The 20169-nt window shown below is 39.0% G+C and overlaps 1 protein-coding gene across 21 annotated transcripts in view; it reads left to right on the forward strand.

The window, feature by feature from the left end:
* The window catches only part of CADPS2 (calcium dependent secretion activator 2), a 473581-nt gene that overhangs the window by 157263 nt on the left and 296149 nt on the right, over window positions 1-20169 (forward strand). For all 21 annotated transcript variants that reach the window (XM_033098855.1, XM_033098852.1, XM_033098844.1 and 18 more), the window contains exon 3: window positions 2118-2450. In XM_033098855.1, coding sequence (XP_032954746.1) covers window positions 2118-2450 — 333 coding nt within the window. The remainder of the gene's footprint in view (window positions 1-2117; window positions 2451-20169) is intronic.

A 20169-nucleotide genomic window follows, 5' to 3' on the forward strand; every position in this document is an offset into this window, starting at 1 on the left:
GCAGAATAACAGGTGTAGGGAACAGAGCACCCAAGAAACGAACTCACCTGGAAGAGGGTCTCACTCTTCCATCTCCAAGGCTGGAATCCAGACCTCATTGGGGAAGATGTGGCCGTGTCCTACAGAATGGCACAGAAGTGCCACATCAGGGGGACTCTCAGGAAACCTGCCTTCCAGGATGTTGGAAGGGAGTTGCATAGGAAGGTGTTGCACTGCAGAACTCACTGGGAATCTGGGGGGCCGGGGGGGTGCAGTTCAAAGGCACCATCAGGGGTCTGGAGAGAAGCAGCCCCGTGAGTTGGTGCCATGAGCCTCCAGGTAAGAAGAGAACCTGGAAGAAGAACACTTCTCCCCTCCAGCAGCCTCTGAAATTGTCCTAGGTGGCAGAAGCAGAGCAGTGGGAAGGTCGTGACAACAGGCAGTGAGTGGACTGATAATGGCACGTTCGTCCCCTTTGACTACTTGAGCTTTCATATGTTCCCAATTAAGATACAGTTACCACAGAAATGAGAAAAATGTGTATCATTGATCTTAAATTCTAGTGCCCAATGAGAGTAGGGCAGTTAGATGAAGATAAGAAAGAAGGAGATGCAGCCTCCCTCTGTGTTCAGAAGGAGTTAATGGCATTCGTAGACAAAATACATTGTTAAATACCTTAATTTCAGTTTTCTTGGTTTCGGTATAGTATTAAAAACTCCATTATTGTATCTGTAACTTAAGAAGGAGTTAGTTGTGGCTTAGAAACATAGAAAATGAGAAAGTCTTTCCCATCGTAAGTCACGGAGCCACGGCTGGTAAAGAGCGAGGGGAAGCCCTGCATGGGTGTGTGGTTCACGTTCCCCTGATTCCGTATGTTCGTCAGGCAACCAACACGTTTGAGAATCCGCAATCCTCTGTATGTTAGGCAAAGATGGCAAGCGAGCGTTTCTGTGAATGACGCTGAAAGGGGAGCTAGAAAGTGATGGGGAAGTGGTTTGGGCTCCGGCAGCAGAGCACGGCGGTCAGCGGGCCACTTTGTGCAGAGCCAGCTTGTACACGTGCTGTGGCCCACATGCTGGCAGCCACAGGAGTGGGGTCAGAACTGGGGAGGACCTCCTTGCTCTGAGTCAGTCCTTGGGGTAAAAGTTGACAGGAATTTTTGTCGTATCGTTTAATAACGGATGTGACTTATGGAGGCTGCGTTAAATAGCCCCGCAGCGTCTTCTGGAAGAAGTTTTTGTCATTGCAGAAAGAAAATGCAGGAATAAAAGCATTCTCATATGACCCCCTGGAGGATTCTTAGGAATATTGATAACAGAATAGATACTTAATGAAGCTTGACCGAAATCTGTTGATATTTGGTTCTGTCACTTAGGAGAAAGGAGAGATTTAAGGCCATCTGATGTCTCTTACATAATAGGACCTTTTGACTTAAGGCCCGTCTCTTCCTCCCCATTTTATGAGCATCTCTCTGTGTGGTTATTGTTGTTTATGTTTTGTTTTTTACCTGGACTTAGGGGACAACTAGAAGTTTCTTAAAGATTTTGCTTTTCTGTCATGCATTCTTCCTACCTCTGGAAATGTGTGAGAAGTTAGGGGACTGTTGAAATCAGGCATGGGGATGGCTGCACCCTAACCCCCCGGCTGTGGACCGATGGGACAGTGATGCGTGATGGGTATTGACTTGGACTCTGGACTTACCACACTATTGGCCGTCAGGTTCTTGCTCAAGCAATAGGGGGACCTTATCCCTGCTGCAGAACTAGCCAGGACACCCAAGTGCACATAGGGAATTTGGGTTCATATCTACAATTACTTCCTTAAGCAATTCTTAAAGGATTCAGTTGGCAGAGATGCCCAGGACCTTTGGGCGGGGGGGGCGGCGGGGGCGTGTAGGTCAAGATTGGTCATCTTCAGGTTCCTCAACACTAATTACTGTCTCTCCTTGACATTTCAACATTTTAGAGAGACTATTATGTCATTAGTTACCATGTATTATAAAATATTTGAATTATTGTATATAAAATTTGGTGTTACAACTCCAGTTAAAAGCAAGCAATGTAATTGTCCCTGCTTAATTATAAATGAGTTTTTGTTTCTTTGTGTTTTTTTTTTGTTTGTTTGTGTGTGTGTTCCAGGTTTTTCTGAAGAGTGATCGAGTGGCCAGAATGGTTCAGAGTGGAGGATGTTCCGCTAATGACTTCAGAGAGGTGTTTAAGAAGAACATAGAAAAACGTGTGCGGAGTTTGCCAGAAATTGATGGCTTGAGCAAAGAGACAGTGCTGAGCTCGTGGATAGCCAAATATGACGCCATTTACAGGGGTGAAGAGGACTTGTGCAAACAACCAAACAGAATGTCCTTAAGTGCTGTGTCTGAACTTATTCTGAGCAAGGAACAGCTCTACGAAATGTTTCAGCAGATTCTGGGTATTAAGAAACTAGAGCACCAACTCCTCTATAATGCATGTCAGGTAAGTGGTCCGCAGTGTTTCCCATTTCCCCGCCTGACTTAGAATGAATATCAGTGTTTATAAGCCTATGAAGATATACATTACTTTCTGTAATCACTTTGGTTGAAAAGTTGAGTGAAATTGAATTTTAGTAAATCAGATAGTGATATTTGAAAGAAGGTTTGAGAAGAATTATTAGAGGGAGAAGAATATCAGTAAATAATTGTTCCCATATGCCCTATTTTAGGATATCAAATTTGTGCCTATTGAGTATACATGGGGCATGCCCCAAATAGGAAAATGGAAATCAGCTTATCTGTAGAAGCTTGGCAATTTATAATAAACAGGTATTCCTTGGTGCATAATATTTTTTCATAAAGACATGCTGGTCTTCTGAATTTTATGGAAGTAACTGAAATGTCAGATTTTTTTTTTAACCTAGGCAGATAGAAATTAATTGAAGATGATTGCTAAACTGCATAATTTAAAGAGATGACAGAGAATAATATATTTTCTTTTCCCTTTTCATTCAAATCATACATAGGAAAAAACTGAATAAAATATCATGTTTGTTCCACGTCTTTCATCTTTAGACTCTATGATTTGTCTAATAATGTATTCCTTCCATATTTGCATTTTGTTTGCTTGTTTTAGAGATATAAATTATTTCTCTACACCCTAATATACGCTTTAAATTGACAAAATTCTAGCATTTAAAAGTTTATCAGTTCATTAAGGGATTCACTTCTATAATGTCCATATGTTTACATGTATTTTTAATCTTTTGCAGATCTACTTGTCTTAGTTTTGGAATTCTAACCATGTCATTTACTTTGCATTAATAATTTGTGGATGATTTAAGATGAATAAATTAACAGAGTCATTTAATAGTAAAGCAACATGGCCCTTTAATCCTGTGAAAGATGTCTGCATTCACCGTAATTGTTTTTACTGTGTTATTAAACCAGTTGGTGGATGACTGTAAAACCAAAATCTTCTGTTTTAAAAGATACATGTAACTGGGTCTTTGTATTTTGAATGAAACGATAGCTCACTTGTACAGTTAAATATTGATGAACATAATTTAGTAGTAAAATTCAGACGTTTAATAGATCTTTATTATTTATTCAAGTCAAAACCTTGCAAGGTGTTGGGGAAATCAAGCTGAGCAAAATAAAATATTCGTTCTCCATATGCCGACATCTAATAGAGCAGATAACCTCTAGAATGAGTTATTATGTATGCGCTAGAGTTTATACTGGATGTTACAGGGTCATGAAGCAAATTCCTGTGGACCTGTGCATTTGTTTCTTAACTCCCAATATTTTAAAATTATCCATTGCTTGCTTTTTAAGATTGCGTCTACAGCAAGGGTGTGCCAGTGCCCTGATTCTGCCCCCTATGACTTGAAACATACTTTTAAGTCAAATCTGTTTTATAATAACAGATTTGTTTATTTTTCATCTTAGTGCTGTCAGTATTTGCCTCACATATTTTGATGCTCTGTTAGGTTTGTATGCATTTAGAATATGTCTTTTTGTGGCACTAACTCCTTTATCATGATATAAAGTCCCTCTTCTTTTTTCTGAAGTCTACTTTGTCTTAAACCGAGATCATTGCTCCAGCTTTCTTTCGGTTAGGATTATCATGGTATGTCTTTCTCCATCTGTTCACTTTTAACCTAATGGATTCTTTATGTTTAACGTGGGTTTCTTGTAGAGAACATATAATTTCATCTTTTTTTTTTTTCAATCCAATCTGACAATCTCTTGTCTTTTAATGGGTACATTTAGACTCTTCATATTTAAATTGATATATCAATGCTTGGATTATGTTCTGCAGCCTTTGTGGTGTCACTTTCCTGCATTTGTTCTTTTCCCCCCACACCCCCTTCCTCTGGCTTCTCTAATTTTAATTGAACATTTTATATGATTCCATTTGATACCCTCTTTTGATGTGCTACTTATACTTGCTTTTTAAAAATTTACTTAGTGGCTGACCGAAGGTTTACAATATACATTTTTAAATAATCTAAGTCTACCTTCAAATAACACTATAAGGGTGTAAGTGTAATGCGACTGCCCCATAATAGAGAACCCCTAATTCCTCCCTCCCGTTCCTGTGGCGTTTCTGTCATTTGTTTCCACTGACATTTCTGTCATTCATTTCACTGATTATATGCAATAAAATTTTAGATTAATTAATGAAAAGGAAATAGGAAAAATAAAAGATTATATATGTTTTACCTTAATTTATCCTTTCTTTTACACTCTTAATGTAGATCCAGTTTCTGACTTATATCACCTTATCTCTGAAAAACTTCCTTTAACATTTCTTGCAAGGAAGAAATGGTGATGAATATCCTCAGATTTTCTTTGACAGGAAAGTCTTTGTTTCTCCTGCATGTTTTCACTGTATTACCAGTTAGAACTACTATTTAGCTGTTTTTAACACGCTGAAGATAGCACTCTGTTCTTGTCTGGTTTCTGTTGAGAAGTCTCTACAGGTGAGGTGTTTTCGTCCTCTGACTTCCTTCAATATTTTCTTCATGTCTTAGTTTTCTGCCATTGGAATGTGAATAGGTTTCTTTGATATTTCTCTTGCGTGGTGTTCCCTGAACTTCCTGAATCTGTGTGTTGGTGTCGTCCATCATAAATTTTGGAAAATTCTCAGCCATTGTTCTTTGAAATATTACTCTGTCCCAGTCTCTCTTCTTCTCTTGGTATTGCTCTTATGTTTATGTTACTCCTTTTTGATATTGTCCCATAGTTCTGGGATGTTCTGCTTAGTTTGTGTTTTTGAGTTTTTTCACTTTGCATTCCAGAATGGGAAGTTTCTATTGGCCAATCTTCAAGTTCACTGATTCTTTCCTCACAATCATCAAGGCTGCAGAGGAGCCCATCAAAGGCATTGCTCATTTACAGTGTTTTTTCTTTCTAGCATTTCCTTTTGATTCTGTCTGCGAGTTTCCATCTCCCTGCTTACATTATCCATCTATTTTTGCGTGTTTTAATCTTTTTCCATTAGACTCCTCGATATATTAATAAGTTACTTGAATTCCTTGTTTGACAACTACAGCACCTGTGTCACATCTAAATCCAGTATGGATGCTTACTTTTTTTCTGTAGGCTGTTTTCTTTTTTCCCTTTTTCTTTTTGCCTTTTGGCATGCTTTATTTGTCACAATTTTTTGTTGAAAGCCAGGCATGTTGTATCTGGTAACAAAAACTGAGTTGGAGACTTTGTGTTCCAATATAAGAGGTAGAAAAGCTGCAAAGGACTGCAGAGGGCCTTCTTGTCCCCCAGGAAGGATAAGTTTTCAGTGCTTCCTTCTGGCAAAGTCTGTCTCGCTTTGTTAGGGAGAAGAATCTGGGAGGTTTAACAGTGGCTTTTCTTCCCCTCTTCCTGCCAGGTCCATATGGGGATCTTTCTTGGCTCCTTCCCATGAGAAGTTTGCGGGGTTATTGGAAGGAAAGCCTAGTAAAATGTGAGAACCCCTTATGATTCAGCCCCAGGGTATTCTCACCCTCTGCATTCAGCTTCTAGTAATTAGTCCAAATTACAAGCCAAGTAAGTGGCCTCCACTGACTTCTGCTGCAATGGCTGTGCCTCTCTGGTTTACCTGTTTCTCCAGATTTCTGGGTTAGTGGTTTGTCCTCCAACCTGAGTTCTCTGACAAGTCCAAGAAAAGGCATTGGTTTTCTCTTTGTCCAGCTTTTTATTTTCAGAACAAGAGTGACAGCTTCCAAGCACTTTACATGTGTGAGCTGAGACGCCAGTTCCTTTCTTTGGTTTTGAGACTTGAAAGAAAAGCTTAAGGATTATTTTTTTCTTTGATTGAAAACAAAAAGATAGTACAGAAAATACTCCTATAAATAAAGGAAGAGCTTGCCTTTGGAATAACAGCCATTTGTACAAAATGGATGAAGTTATGAAAATGGATTGTTAAGAAAACAGCTGAGATCCCCCCGCCCCCTTAAGGGCCTATGTATCTTATTTTATTTGTTCTTTTGTTGTCTGCTACCCAGGTTTAAAGGGAAAAGATCATAGAAATCACAGAAAATAGCTTGTCCTTTATAGAAAAAGGAATAGTCTGAGAAGAGGGGATAGTAGCACAGGGCTTGGGGGAACAGAGGAAGGATCTAACGCCAGCTGAGCTGCTGGCACCTGGCTCCAGGCATACGTCAGGAAATGTATTCCACCTTCCCTGTGTCTCAGGAAAGCCTTTGACTCTTGCTAACTGTAACATCCATTTGTATCTGTTTACCCTTATCTGGTCCCATGTTTTTGCCAAGAGTGATCCCCTAGGAAATCTCAAAGATGTGTTGCTTGCTTTAGGGTCAGAAGTTCAGGGTAGAGAGCTGTTCTGCTAAGATGTACATGATGACACCAGCCAGACAGTTGGGGGCTCTCTGGGGACTTGAGAAGGAAACACCACGAAGAGAAGGCACCAGAGCCGGGACTGCCACCTGATGCCCTCAGGAGCCTCATGTGGCTGTCCTCCTCGTCTCAGAGCTGTAGGATTAGCATCTGGAATGGAAAACAGGAAGCTGTCCTCTGAAGAGGTATTGGTGTTTGCATCACTTCTGATCAGATCCAAGAGCTTAGGAATTATCAAAATTAAGGTAGAAGGGAAAAACTTGTAAAACAATGATATAAAAGGTATCACAATTAAGTTATGAAATCTGGGATAATTGAAAGAAAAATTATTATTGACTTGTTACCTGACAAAGATAAAAAAGAATAATAATAACACAAATATGTCATAGGTTAGCCACTGTGCCGTTAAAGCTCCCCGCCATACTTTGGATTTTTTGGTTTGAGAATAATGAGTCTGATGCATTGGTGCACATTCATAGAACAAAATATTAGGTGAAAAAGATAGAAACACGCTCAAAGTGTGCATTCTAAAATAAGCAAATAACAGTACAAGAATCTGAAATTGGTTAGCCATTATTTACTTGAATCAGAACATTAGAGGAACAGTAAAGTAACAAGATGGAAGGAAGAACAATTTGTCAGTGGAAAGTTTAATTTCAGGGATAATTTTAAGGCAATGCAGTGAAGTTCAAGTAAATATAGTTATCCTTGTAGAGAAACAAAGTTAGTTGATATTAAAGCTATGTTTTTATAGTCTTAAGTTAATAAATAATAATTTTTGTTTCACAAATTTTTTAATGAAAATGCTGTCACTTCAGTGGTACTAGTAATAAATCAGCTGCCTTTCTTTGAACAGAAATTAAATGTTTATTAAAGATTATTTTAAAATGTGAGGAAGGGTGATACAGTATGTTCAAATCAATTAATTAGTTAACCCCTTCTCCATAGTCAGGTAAGGACTATAGATAATTAGAAATTATGTGCCAAGCACTGTGTGGAATGATAGAGACACAGAGATAAGACCTAGTTATTTGCTAGATTCATTAAAAAAAAATTGCACTGTTGTAAATGCCACAGCGGGGTGGTAAATTCCTGGCTTTGCCTTCTAGAGATTGAGGAAAGGGCAGTATTGAGGGACGGTATGACCTATAGATGAAATTCATCAGAATGAGAAGATGCTGAAGTGTTGTGCGTGGAGGAGCCACATGTGTAGAGTGTGGGGGTGTGACACGGCCTGGCAGAAAGTCTTCCTTGCTGCTGGAGTCTAAGTAAGAGACCCGGCTGTAGTTTGAGATGACATTAGCAGATGTGAGGAAGGTGTTATATATAGACTGTAGAGAAACATACATTCCTAAGTGACCAGAGTCTGAATAGTTGCGTATATAGTTCCACGTCTACTGTAATTCTCCTCTTACTTCTATATTTGTATTTTAAGAGGATTACATAACTGAGTTTTACAGCTATCTAAATTCTAATCTTTTCTGCCCAAAGCAACTCTCATTAATCTTTTACCATTGTATTCCATTAACTGAAGCAAGTGACTCACCACATTTACCCAAGAGTCAAAGCAAAGTTAACGGAAACCCTCCTCTCTACACATCTCCCCACCCAAATGTGTTATCTCAGGAAAGAACTGTGTTAATACTACAGAACTGCTGCGTATTTTAAGGGATACGCAGGAATATTTGCAAATGGTTAAAAAGCAGTGTTCGTGCTTATGACTCACTTTCCCTAGAAATTTTAGCTTTGGGGATTAAGCACTTTAGGTTTAGAAGTTGTAAAGAAATCAACAAACATAGGCAGTGGCTGTGTTTTTTTCACCCTCCCTCCCACTGTGAGACTCTTCCCCTGGAAGTCCAGGAAGCATGAGGCACACCATTCTGAAGACTCCCCTCTCCTTCACCCCCCACACTCAAGATGTGTGAAAGGGAAGAAGAGAAATGTCAGTGCTCCAGGGAAACTGGTATCTGCCTTTCACCACTATCATCTTTTTTCTCAACTAGTAGCGTTGGATTGGTGATACATTTCATTTAACATAATTTGTCTACTTTGGCAGAAATAAATGCATGTTCTACAGAGACAATTACATATGATAACAAAAATCACTTTCCAAGTAGGAAAATAGAGCTGTGGAAAGGACAATTAGCAAGGTATGTTTTTCGTGCATGTGTAATTTTAAATCTCAAAATGCTTGAAGAAAATATTCAAGTAAATACCATTAAATAGCAGTTTTTCATGTTTTAGGAAACAACAAGGAGAAATTTAAGACCTTAAGAATGATTAAATTTTATGTCTGATTTTGGAAATTCTGGAATTAATAATTGGAATGGCCAAAATATTTATATGCATGTCTACTTCTTTTTAAAATAAATGTATTATGATATAATTTAGATGAATCTGATTTCATTCAAATGAATTTGAAGATCTGATTAGTAATATGAATTAATTTCCTCCACAAAATACAGTTTTAATAAACTCTTAAATCAAATTATAGGTTTTTATCACTGCTGCTTTATTTGACTATGCATTATTTTTTTTACCTTTGGCCTATGTGTAGAGAAACTACAGTATTCCTAAATAAAATTCCTCCTAAAATGTTTTGTTTTATTTGTTTCTGCTTTCTGTCAGATCTCACCAGATCACAAATCTAGATTAGCTTCAGGCATCCTTGCATCATTTATTTTTAGATTTTTCTTCTTTACCCAGGTTAGTCTATAGAAATGTGGGTGTTAGCCCAGCTTTTTCAAATGATAAGAGATCAGGCATCTTTGTAGTACAGTAGTACCTCAGTTTTCGAACGTCTCCACTAACAAACATTTCGTTTTATGAACGCTGTAAACCCAGAAGTAAATACTTCGATTTTCGAACAATCCTCGGAAGTCGAACATGTCACTTGGCTTCCGCTGAGTGCAAGATCCTGAGGCCTAACTGTCGGCTGTTTTCAAACGTTTCAGAACTCGAACGGTCTTCCAGACAGATTAAGTTAGAAAAATGAGGCACCACTGTATTAGGTTGGTGCAAAAGTAATTGCGGTTTTTTGCAATTATTTCTAACCTTTTAAGCCTCAATTACTTTTGCACCAGCCTAATAATAACAGTGGTGGAGGAAGTGTTTTTATTTTATGATCTGTTCTTGACTATTAACAAATAAAAAAAGATTAAATGAATATACTGTTTATATTTACATAATATACTGATTATATTTTTTTCATAATTGTTGATGATTGTCAAATCATTGTTAAAATATTTTATCAAAACATATGTATATTTCTTTATTTCTTCATTTAAAAATGCTTACTGAATACCTTATAAAAATGTCAGTTACTGGGCTAAGCAAGGAAAATGCAAAAATGGCAAGATTTGATTCTTTCCCTCAAGGTATTTGCATGCGGTCAGGAGACAGATACATAAATAAAAGGTAATAGTATATAGGTAATCAGTGTGTCACTGGGATATGTATGTGGCACAGTGAGCACCTGGATGGCAGTGCTCCAATTTGTTACAGAATAGTTTGCATGGACTTCCGTGGTGCTCCATCCTGGCTGCACATTAGAGTGACCTGAGGAGCTTTAAAAATCATGGGGTACCTGGGCCCTGCCTCAGACAAAGTGACGCGATCCGTGGACGTGAAAGTGGAGCCCAGTGTCTGTTTCTCAAAACCGCCCTTCGTTATGCTGATGCACGTGCACAGCGAGGCTTGAGGACCCCTGGCCTGACCCTCAATCCGAGGACTCAGTGCCTCGAGCACATCTAACTGTTGGGGAGCCTGAGAAACAGTGTAGCTGTGTGCCCAGTATGAAGAGGTGATTGGCAGTGTGGGAAACCCAGTTCTGCTGGAGTTTTAATGAAAGTTTAGTGAAGGTCTAAGGAAGCAGAAATTCCTGAATTTGGGGAGATGGATAGAAATTTAACAGAGAGGAGGAAAGTGACATTTCCAGAGGCACAAGGAGAGTGGGAAGGCTTGGACTCTGTTGAGGTATATTATGTGTATTGCTGGAGTAGCAGGAGATAAGGCTGAAGAGGTAGGGAAGTACTTGATTATTGAGGGCCGTACAAGCCTGCTGGAAGAGCTTGAAATGTATCGCGATAGGGAACACAGCTAGGCTCTGAGCACAGAAATGACAGGAACAAATTGGGGTTCTGGAAAGTTCCTTCTCTATGGTCTTAATGCATTGCATGTGGTCCATATCCTGCCTCTCCCCACCTGTGGGCCTGGCCAGGCAGTATTACAACAAAAGTGGACCAGGACCTGAATGTCGTTCTTTCATGTGACCTCCAGGCTCTGCTCCCTGCCCTGCTGTGATCCTGTTTTTAGCTCTCTTCCTATAAAGTCCTAGACCACTGGATTTCACCTCGGAGTCTGTTGTCACATCCTCTTGGAACCACGTCCTGTTTTGTGCTTCAGAATTCCACTCCACTCCACACTTGGGGACTTGGGTTTCACAGCACTGGGCCACCTGCTTGCCTGAGAAGGGACACAAAGTTAAGTGCAGGAATTCGGGCCAGAAATTGGGAATCAGCTTGGTCTGTAGCTTAAGACATACCATTCTCTAGAACTCTGAGTGACATCCACCTGTTCCTCTCCCTCTGTCTTAGAGAAGATAGCATGCTCTGATGTCGCTCTTTCCATTTATGCCGTCAGTGTTTATCTGATGGAGATGGAGCAGCTATGCTAACCATGGTCTGCTGGAGCATCTGTGATAAGGGTGTTTCTTAAGCAGAGAGCCTCCTCTGGCCAGGCACTGTTGGAGGCTCTCGGTGAATCACGTTTCCTTTTCCATGGAGTAACGTTTTTTTTTTGTTTGTTTTTTTTTGGGGGGGGGTGGCATGAGGGAGAAATTAAGAGTTCTGTCTTATACATGCTGAAAATGAAATATTAGACATTTACATAGACATGGCAGGTGGAGGTTGGCTATACAAGTCTGAAATTCCAGTGAGAAGTCAGGGTTGGAGATACAGATTTGGGAATCATTTAGATAAAGTTAGTGTGTTAAGTCATGGGACATTATGAGATCCTTTCAGAAGAGTCTGGAGCTTAAGAAGACAATGGGCCCACGATAGGGCCAATAACCTAGAGGCTGCACAAAGGGAAAAGAGCGGTGTGGTGGGGGGAAAAGCTGAGAGCACGGTGTCAGGGAAGCCAAGAGAAGGCATTTCACGGAGGAGAACGTTGATCTGTGCCAGCCACGTGCTGCTCAGAGGTGAGGTAAGATGACAGTCAAGTGACCCTTGAATTTGTGAAAGTGGAAGACACTGGAGTGGGTGGGAGCAAACCTGGTTGGAGTGGGTTAGAAGGACAACCAACAGGGTAAGAAAATAAAGTTAAAAGGAAAGTTTCAGGGAATCAGCCAGTAATGAAGAACATTATTTAAATTCCTTCAATATACTACACTGGATAATTTTCTTAAAAATTCATCAAGCACTTATGTGCCAGGCTCACAGCATCGCCCCTTATATTTTTTCAAATACATTTTTATTTTTCAATTACAGTTGACCTACAGTATTGTATTAGTTTCAGGTGTACGGCATAGTGATTACACCTTTTTATAACTTATGAAGTGATCACCCCGATACATCATGTGCCCATCTGACTCTAGTTGTAGTTGTTAAAATATTATTGACTATATCCCTTATGCTTTACTTTACATCTCCATGACTATTTTTTAACTACCGATTTGTACTTTTTAATCCCTCAACCGTTTTTACCATCTCCCAACCCCCTCCCATCTGGCAACCCTAAAAACATTCTCTGTATGAGTTTGTTTCTATTTTGTTCGTTTATTTTGTTCTTTAGATTCCACATATAAGTGAAATCATGTGGCATTTGTTTTTCTCTATCTGACTTATTTCACTTAGCATAATACCCTCTAGGTCCATCCATGTTGTTGCAGATGGAAAAGATTTCATTCTTTTTTTATGGCTGAGAAATATTCCATTGTATATACATACCACTTCTTCTTTATCCTTTCTTCTTTTGATGGACAGACACCCAGGTTGCCTCCATATCTGTAAATAATGCTGTAAGGGACATATGGATGCACATGTCCCTTTTGAGTTTTTTCAGATAAATACCCAGAAGTGGGAGTACTGTGTCCTTCTTTGTCTCTTGTTATAGCCTTTGTTTTAAAGTCTATTTTGTCTGGTATAAGTATTGCTACCCCCCAGCTTTTTTTTTCCTCATTTCCATTTTCATGACATATCATTTTTCATCCCTTTATTTTCAGTCTGTGTTGTGCGTCTTTGTATCTGAAGTGAGTCTCTTATAAGCAGCATATATATGGGTCTTGTTTTCTTGTCTATTCTGTCACCTGCTCTTTTGACTGGAGCATTTAATCCATTCACTTTTAAAGTAACTGTTGATAAATATGTAGTTATTGCCATTTTATTTTTCATATTTTTGATCTTTTTTTCTTCTTAAAAAAGTCTTTTTTTCTGTTTTTTGTAATATTGGTTTGGTAGTGATGAACTCCTTTAACTTTTTCTTGTCTGGGAAGATCTTCATCTCTCCTTCCATTCTAAATGACAGCCTTGCTGGGTACAGTAATCTTGGTTGTAAGTCCTTGTTTTTTTTTTTTTAGTTTCAGGTGTACAAAACAGTGTAATAGTTAGACATTTATACCTCTCACAAAGTGATAACCCCCTTCCACCTCCAGTCTGCTACCCCTCTGACATTGTTGTATAGCTGTTACAGTTCCACTGACTCTATTCCTTATGCTATACACGTATGGGTCCTTGCTTTTATCATTTGAATATTGTGTGCCAATCCCTTCTGGCCTGCAACGTTTCTCTTGAGAAATCAACTGATAATCTTATGGGAGCTCCCTTGTAGATAACTAACTGCTTTTCTCTTGCTCCTTTTAAGATTCTCTCTTTGTCTTTAACCTTTGGCGTATTAATTATGTGTCTTGGTGTGGGTCTCTTTGGGTTTACCTTGTTTGGGACTCTGCCCTTCCTGGGCTTGTATATCTTTTTCCTTCACCAAGTTATGAAAGTTTTCTATGTTCAAGTAAGTTTACAATTCCTTTCTCTCCCTCTTCTCTTTTTGATACCCCTGTGATGTGAATATTGGTACACTTGATTTTGTCTCAGAGGCCCCTTAAACTGTCCTCATTTTCTTGGATTCTTTTTTCTTTTTGCTGTTCTAATTGGATGTTTTCTGCTACCTTGTCTTCTCAATCACTAATTTGATCCTGTGCTTCATCTAATCTACTGTTGATTCCCTTTAATGTATTCTTCATTTCAGTTATTGTATTCATTTCTGACTCGTTATTTCTTATTTTCTATCTCCTTTTTTATGTTTCCTATCTCTTTGTTGAAGTTCTTTACAGAGATCACAGAGACCATGCTTATGACCAGTGTTGAACTGGTAGACTGCTTGTCTCCATTGTGTTTAGGTTTGTTTGTTTGTTTTTCTGGAGCTTTGTTACATTCTTTTATTTGGGACATGTTTGTCTCCCCATTTTGGCTGCCTCCCTGTGTATGTTTCTATGTTAAGTTGGGCTGCTGTGTCTCCCAATTTTAGTAGAGTGGCCTTATGTAGGTGTCCTGTGGGGCCCAGTAATACAGTCTCTTTCATCTCCTGAGCCAAGTCCTCCAGGTCTGTCCCTTGTGTTGCTTGTGTGTGCCCTCCTGTTGTAGTTGAGCCTTGATTGTTGGTGGCACGTCAGTGGGAGGGATTGACCCTCAAGCGGATTGGTTGTGGGGACTGGGCGTGACTACAGTGGAGGAACTGCTGCTCAGGGGCTGACCTTAAGGAGCAGTGCTTTAGCAAGACTCTTATGTTTGCCCAGTCTGCCCTCTGGTTGTATCATTTATGGATGTGGTACTCTGTTATGGTCTGAAACTGGCCACTGGGTATGTTGGTTCTGGTGTCTCTTGAAAGGGGTTCTGGTGCAGGCCAAGGTCAACCATTGCCTGTGCTCTGCCCAGGACTACTTGGTATGGGCTGCAAAGTGATCTACAGATTGTTTCCACTTGTGCTTGGTTTGGAGATGCCTGGGAGAGGCTAACCTTGAACTGAGGCTAGCTGTCGGTAAGTGTGCTCCTTGGGGCTGCTTAGCAAGATGTACAGGGCATGTCACGGCCAGATGCTGCTTGTTTGGGGTTTGTGAACCTTTGAGAGATTTTAGGAAAGTCAGCAGCATGTGTCAAGACAGGCCATTTGTATGGAAAAGCAATTGGAAGTAGCTAGGTGGGCCCACAAGTTGGGTAGGGTGGGGTCTCAGGGAATCACCAAGGCAGGGGGAATGGTGTTACCCTGGTTGATGGAGACTCAGATACAACGCCTGCCGAAGTCTTCAACCTGGGTGGGGGTAGGGCTCAACAAAGGAACAATGGCTTCTGGCAGCACTTCAGCTGGAAGACAGCTGCCCCTCCAGCCCTTGCTCTAAAGCCAGACAACTCACCTCTTCCCCATATGTCCCTGGCACCTTGCGAGCTGCTGATCCAGTGCTAGTGCTCAGAGCGAGGGAGTCCATCAGCGAGTAAGTACGTCAGCGAGCAGGCCCTTGAGGAGGAATGCCTGTGACTACTGCAGTCCTCTATTTCAGCCACAATCTCTGCTAGTTTTCACAGTCAGAAATTGTGGGGACATGTATCCCCAGCACTGGAACCCTGGACTGAGGAGGTTGTTATGGGGATGGGACCCCCTCACTTCTCTTGGAGGACTTCTGCCGCTGAGACAACCTCCTGATTTTTAACCACCACACTTGGATGTGGGACCAGCCCGTTTCACATCTCTGTCCCTCCTAAATGTATCAATGGCTTTTTCTACATATCCTTACTTACAGGACTTTTGTTCAGCTAGACTCTAGGCAATTCTCAGTGATGGTTGTTCTGTAGTTTAGTTCTAATTTTGATGTTCCAATCTTTCTTCCTAATTGTTTATTATTATTGGCCTTTCAGAAATGTTTGGCGTACAAAACCTGATGCCTATTTCTTCTGGTAGATGGTGAGAACAACTTCTGTTTTTATAAAGCGCTTTTTTTTTTTTAAAGCAATTGAAAAGCCTGAGGAAAATTGATTGATATATATTCACAAGAGTACCTAGTGATACTTAATGCTTTTAGCTGACTATTAAGATCATAGTATCCTAAATCTTTGCTTTAGACTGAAAAAAAAAAAAAAAAAAAAAAAAAAAACTAATACTTTTGCCCTAATCACTAGAGCAGGGCCAACTGATCTTTAGCTTACCAAGATTTAACTTGTGTAGTGGGCAATGATTGATTCTAGCTGTTTGTTAGAAACTGGTAGAAAGGCCTCTGTTGTTAAATGTTTAAAATTATGTCATTTCCTATTTACAAAGCATTTTCATGATTCTGATATGAAGGTTTCCAGATTAATAAAGCTTACATCTCATTCTATGAATTATCATCAGAGGTTTGTGAACTCACTGTACATAGTATGGTACCGAGAGCAGCCATGTCTGAAAATCTAGATAGGTTTCCCACCATGTTTTGTTTGTGGAATTTGATGCTTTTGGGATTGTTGCACCGAGTTAGATCCCCTGGGAAATACTGCAGTGGTGAAAAAAATAAAAGAATTCACTATGCTTTTTTTGAGTGCCTTTCACCCTTTTCACATAGATCATCTCTTCTTTCCATTCTGTATCATTATGGCCCATGGCAGACTGATGGATTTGAAACTCCTCCAATTCAGTAGGTTCAAAATGCCATTTTTTTTTCTCATCTTAAACCTAAACCTGGTTCTCCTTCTGTTTATGTATGCTCAGCCTTTTGACCTTTAACTATGAAACCTTTCTTTTTTATTGCCTTCCCGGCCCAAACAATTACCTGCACTGCTGTTTCCTCCATTATGGTGCATTATCTGCTATCTTATTTCCATGGCCGTTATCATAGCTCGACTTGGAGCATGGCTGTACCCTCTTTCTGGCTTCTCCCTTCCAACCCTACGTAATTTTATTGCCGGATTAATATTATTGCAGCAACCATCTTGTTCTCATCATAACCCAACTTTGAATTTAAAAAAGAAAGGAAAAAAGGCTCCATTCTATCCACAGAATGAAGTTCGTTCTTATACCCCTTGGCCAAGCTGTCCACAGCTACGGTGTTCACAGTCTGGCGCCACCTGTCAGCCTTACGTTCTCTGGGCTGTAATCATGCTTTACACACCCCATGTTCCAGGTGTACCAAATCACTCCCTGTTGCTCATCCATACCCTGTATTTTTCTTGGCTTTTAATTTTGTCTCACGTTATTCTCTTCACTTGGAATCCTCCTTCTCCATTCTTCAGGACTCAAGAGAAACTCTGCCTCCTCCACAAAGGCTTCCTTGCTCTTGCCCCGAGTCATTTTTCTTAATTATTGAGGGAGGGGAAGAAAATGAAGAATTTACAATTCCCTCATCATATTCTACTTTGTATTATAGATGTTTATATGTCTTTTATTAGATTTTAACAACTTAGCATAGGATAAATATTTAATCTGTGTGTCATTAATTGTATACCCATATTTAATATGTTTCCTCTTGTGGGTTCTCATAGATAGTGAATGACTGAAAGAATGGAAGTTGAGTGTGAAGGAGTGTGAGGTGGTGATGTTGAACCCAAGTTGGGGTTCAACTGCAGGATTCAAACCCTGGCCCCGCTGTTTATAAACTGTGTGACTCTGACCTTGGGAAATTGCTTAATACGATCTGTGCTTCAGAGTTTTCATCACTAAAATTGGATAATGATAAGATCTATTCCGTAATGTTGCTCTAAGGTTTAAATTCAATAATGTTTATAAAACTTAGAGCATTGCCATTTGCAACAATGTGGATGGATCTTGAGAATATCGTGCTAAGGGCAACGAGTCAGACAGAAAAGGACAGGAAGTATATGATTTCACTCATATATGGGATATAAAACAAAAAGCAACAAACAAAGACACAAAACAAACTCATAGATACAGACAACAGGATGACAACAGGTGGTTACCAGAGGGAAAGAGGGTGGGTGGAGGATGAAGAGGGTAAGTAAAGGGGGTCAAATATATGGTGATGGGAGACTAGCCTTTGGGTGCTGAGCACACAGTGGAGTACACAGGTGTATTATAAAGTTGTACATTTGAAAATTATATAATGTTATCAACCAATGTTACCCAATAAATTTAATAATTAAAAAACACTTAGTTCCTGAAATACTTGTATAGTAAGTGCTGTATAAATTTGGCTCTTACTAGTCCTGAGAGGCTAGAGTTCTAATTTGCTCTAACAGAGTTCTCTAATATCACTGATAATGTTGGTGTTATTTTATTTAGTGCTAAACTTTCTCCATTTCAGCATTATTTTGTTGTTAATGTGAATGTATTTTCAATTCTTTTGTTGAGGTGAGTATGGTTAATAAATAATTGCTTGAAAATATTAGCTCATTACTTTCATCCAGAAGATGAAATGTTAATACCAAATGAAATACTAAAGAAAATGTCATGATGTGTAAAAATTTGCTAAGTTATATCTACCATTTTAGATAATATGCATGCATATTCTCCAGGCTGTTGAAGTCATACAGTTGTTACGTTTGAGGTTAAATTTTTTATATTCTCGCTTTTGAACATTTTGATCTATTATTTAATATAGTTCAGTTCAGTTCACATAGGGTAATTTTATGTCTAATTAACTCATTTATCTTTTCCCTACTTTTAAGAATTCAAAAGAAAATGGGGTTTGGGAAATGCATTTTTAAGAATCAGTGAGAATCCATGATAGAACTGCTACTTCTGTGTTAGGTTTTTTTATGCATAATTTAGAAGGTAAATATAAGGGAGTTCTTTAAAAATTTTCCCTCCAGCAGACAGAATGCTACCCGATTCATACATAACATCATACAGGCAAAGTATTGCTCTTGAGAGTAAGGGAATGATTTAATTTCCTTATTTTTTTTTGGTTGTGTGAAATTACAAAACAAGTTTTAGTTACCTTGTAGTTGTTGGCTAATTCTGAGTGATCAAGAAAAGGGGAGGAAGGGGTTTTTGTTTTTGAGGGAGATTTCTTCATGAAAGATGGGTCAGCATGGAGGGTTTGTTAGAGTCCAAGAACATTTTAAATACAGGAATTATTCTTGGTATTTGCATTAAAAGTGAGACCAGTTATGTGAATCCCACTGTTGGATGTGGATTTGTCTTACTCCTATTAAGAGTAAGGTGCACTTACAAGGGAAATAATTGTAGTTTGAGGTGGCAGTCATAAGTGTCTGAAAAGTTCAATAGTAATAAGACAACTGGAAGATATCAGATAGTACATCTTTGTTACTAAATGATTTTTTAGGCAGTCTTTTCAGAAGATTTGGAGATTGATCTAGATAATGAAGGTACGTAAAAAGTACATCCCAGGCAGGAGAAACACAAGCAAAATATATGATTGGGAAATGTAACATGATTGGTAAACAATGAAAAAAAAAACTAATTTGTGTAGATAATAGAATTATCCAAGAGGTTAGAAAGTTGGATTGGTATAAAATATGGGAGGACCCCAATACTAGGCTTATGGTGTTTGTGTATCATCTCTCTTATTCATATTCATTTAGTCTCATTCATTTATTCCCTCCTCTCCTTTCTTTCCCCTCTTCTCCATTCCTCCCTCCCTGCCCTCTCTCCATCTGAGATTTTAATCTAATCAAAAGTAATCAGAATCATATGTAGATATGGATCCAGGCTGAAGAGTGGATGGTAAAGAAGATGAGTTTTAGTTTGAGGTCATCGAGATCATGGCTGAAAGGAAATGCTTTGCTTTTAAGTGGAGATAGAGCACTGGAACTCAGGAGAGAGGCCCTTATAACATTGTATTGAGAAAGGACTGCAGACACGCTGGCGTCTAGAACAGCCAAGGACCAACCTTGTGTGTCTGTGGGCTGGCAGAGTGGGTGGGTCAGCACAGAAAACAGAGCAGGAACGATCAGAGTCAGTGGGGTAGAGTTATGCTCTCTTTATGATAAATAATTTGTGATTCAGAGATGGAGAATTAAAAGATATATCGATAATTTAATTTGCTAATACTTAAAGTTTTTGATCAGTTTTTTGGGGGCCATGTTGAAAAACACATGCATAAGTAGCACTGTCAAATAAATCAAACAATGGGCTACTAGAAAATTATATGATAAAGTGTTGCATGGAGTGTTCTTTTGGAATCAGTGTTAGATTTGTGCTGGTTATTTCTCATGATGGGTTATCTATAAATCATCAGGTTTATAGATAATATAAATATTATCTATAATATTTATATTGGACCAGCCTTTGAGTTAATCTTAGGGAAAACACTAAATTTACAAAACTGTACAAATCCTATTCTACTTGTATTTTTCGTGTTAAAGGATAAAGACGAATATGACAATAAATAACAGAATACGAGTATTATATGTCTGAAACTT

The sequence above is a fragment of the Rhinolophus ferrumequinum genome, chromosome 26, assembly GCF_004115265.2.
Source record: "Rhinolophus ferrumequinum isolate MPI-CBG mRhiFer1 chromosome 26, mRhiFer1_v1.p, whole genome shotgun sequence".
In the NCBI taxonomy this organism is placed as follows: domain Eukaryota; kingdom Metazoa; phylum Chordata; class Mammalia; order Chiroptera; family Rhinolophidae; genus Rhinolophus; species Rhinolophus ferrumequinum.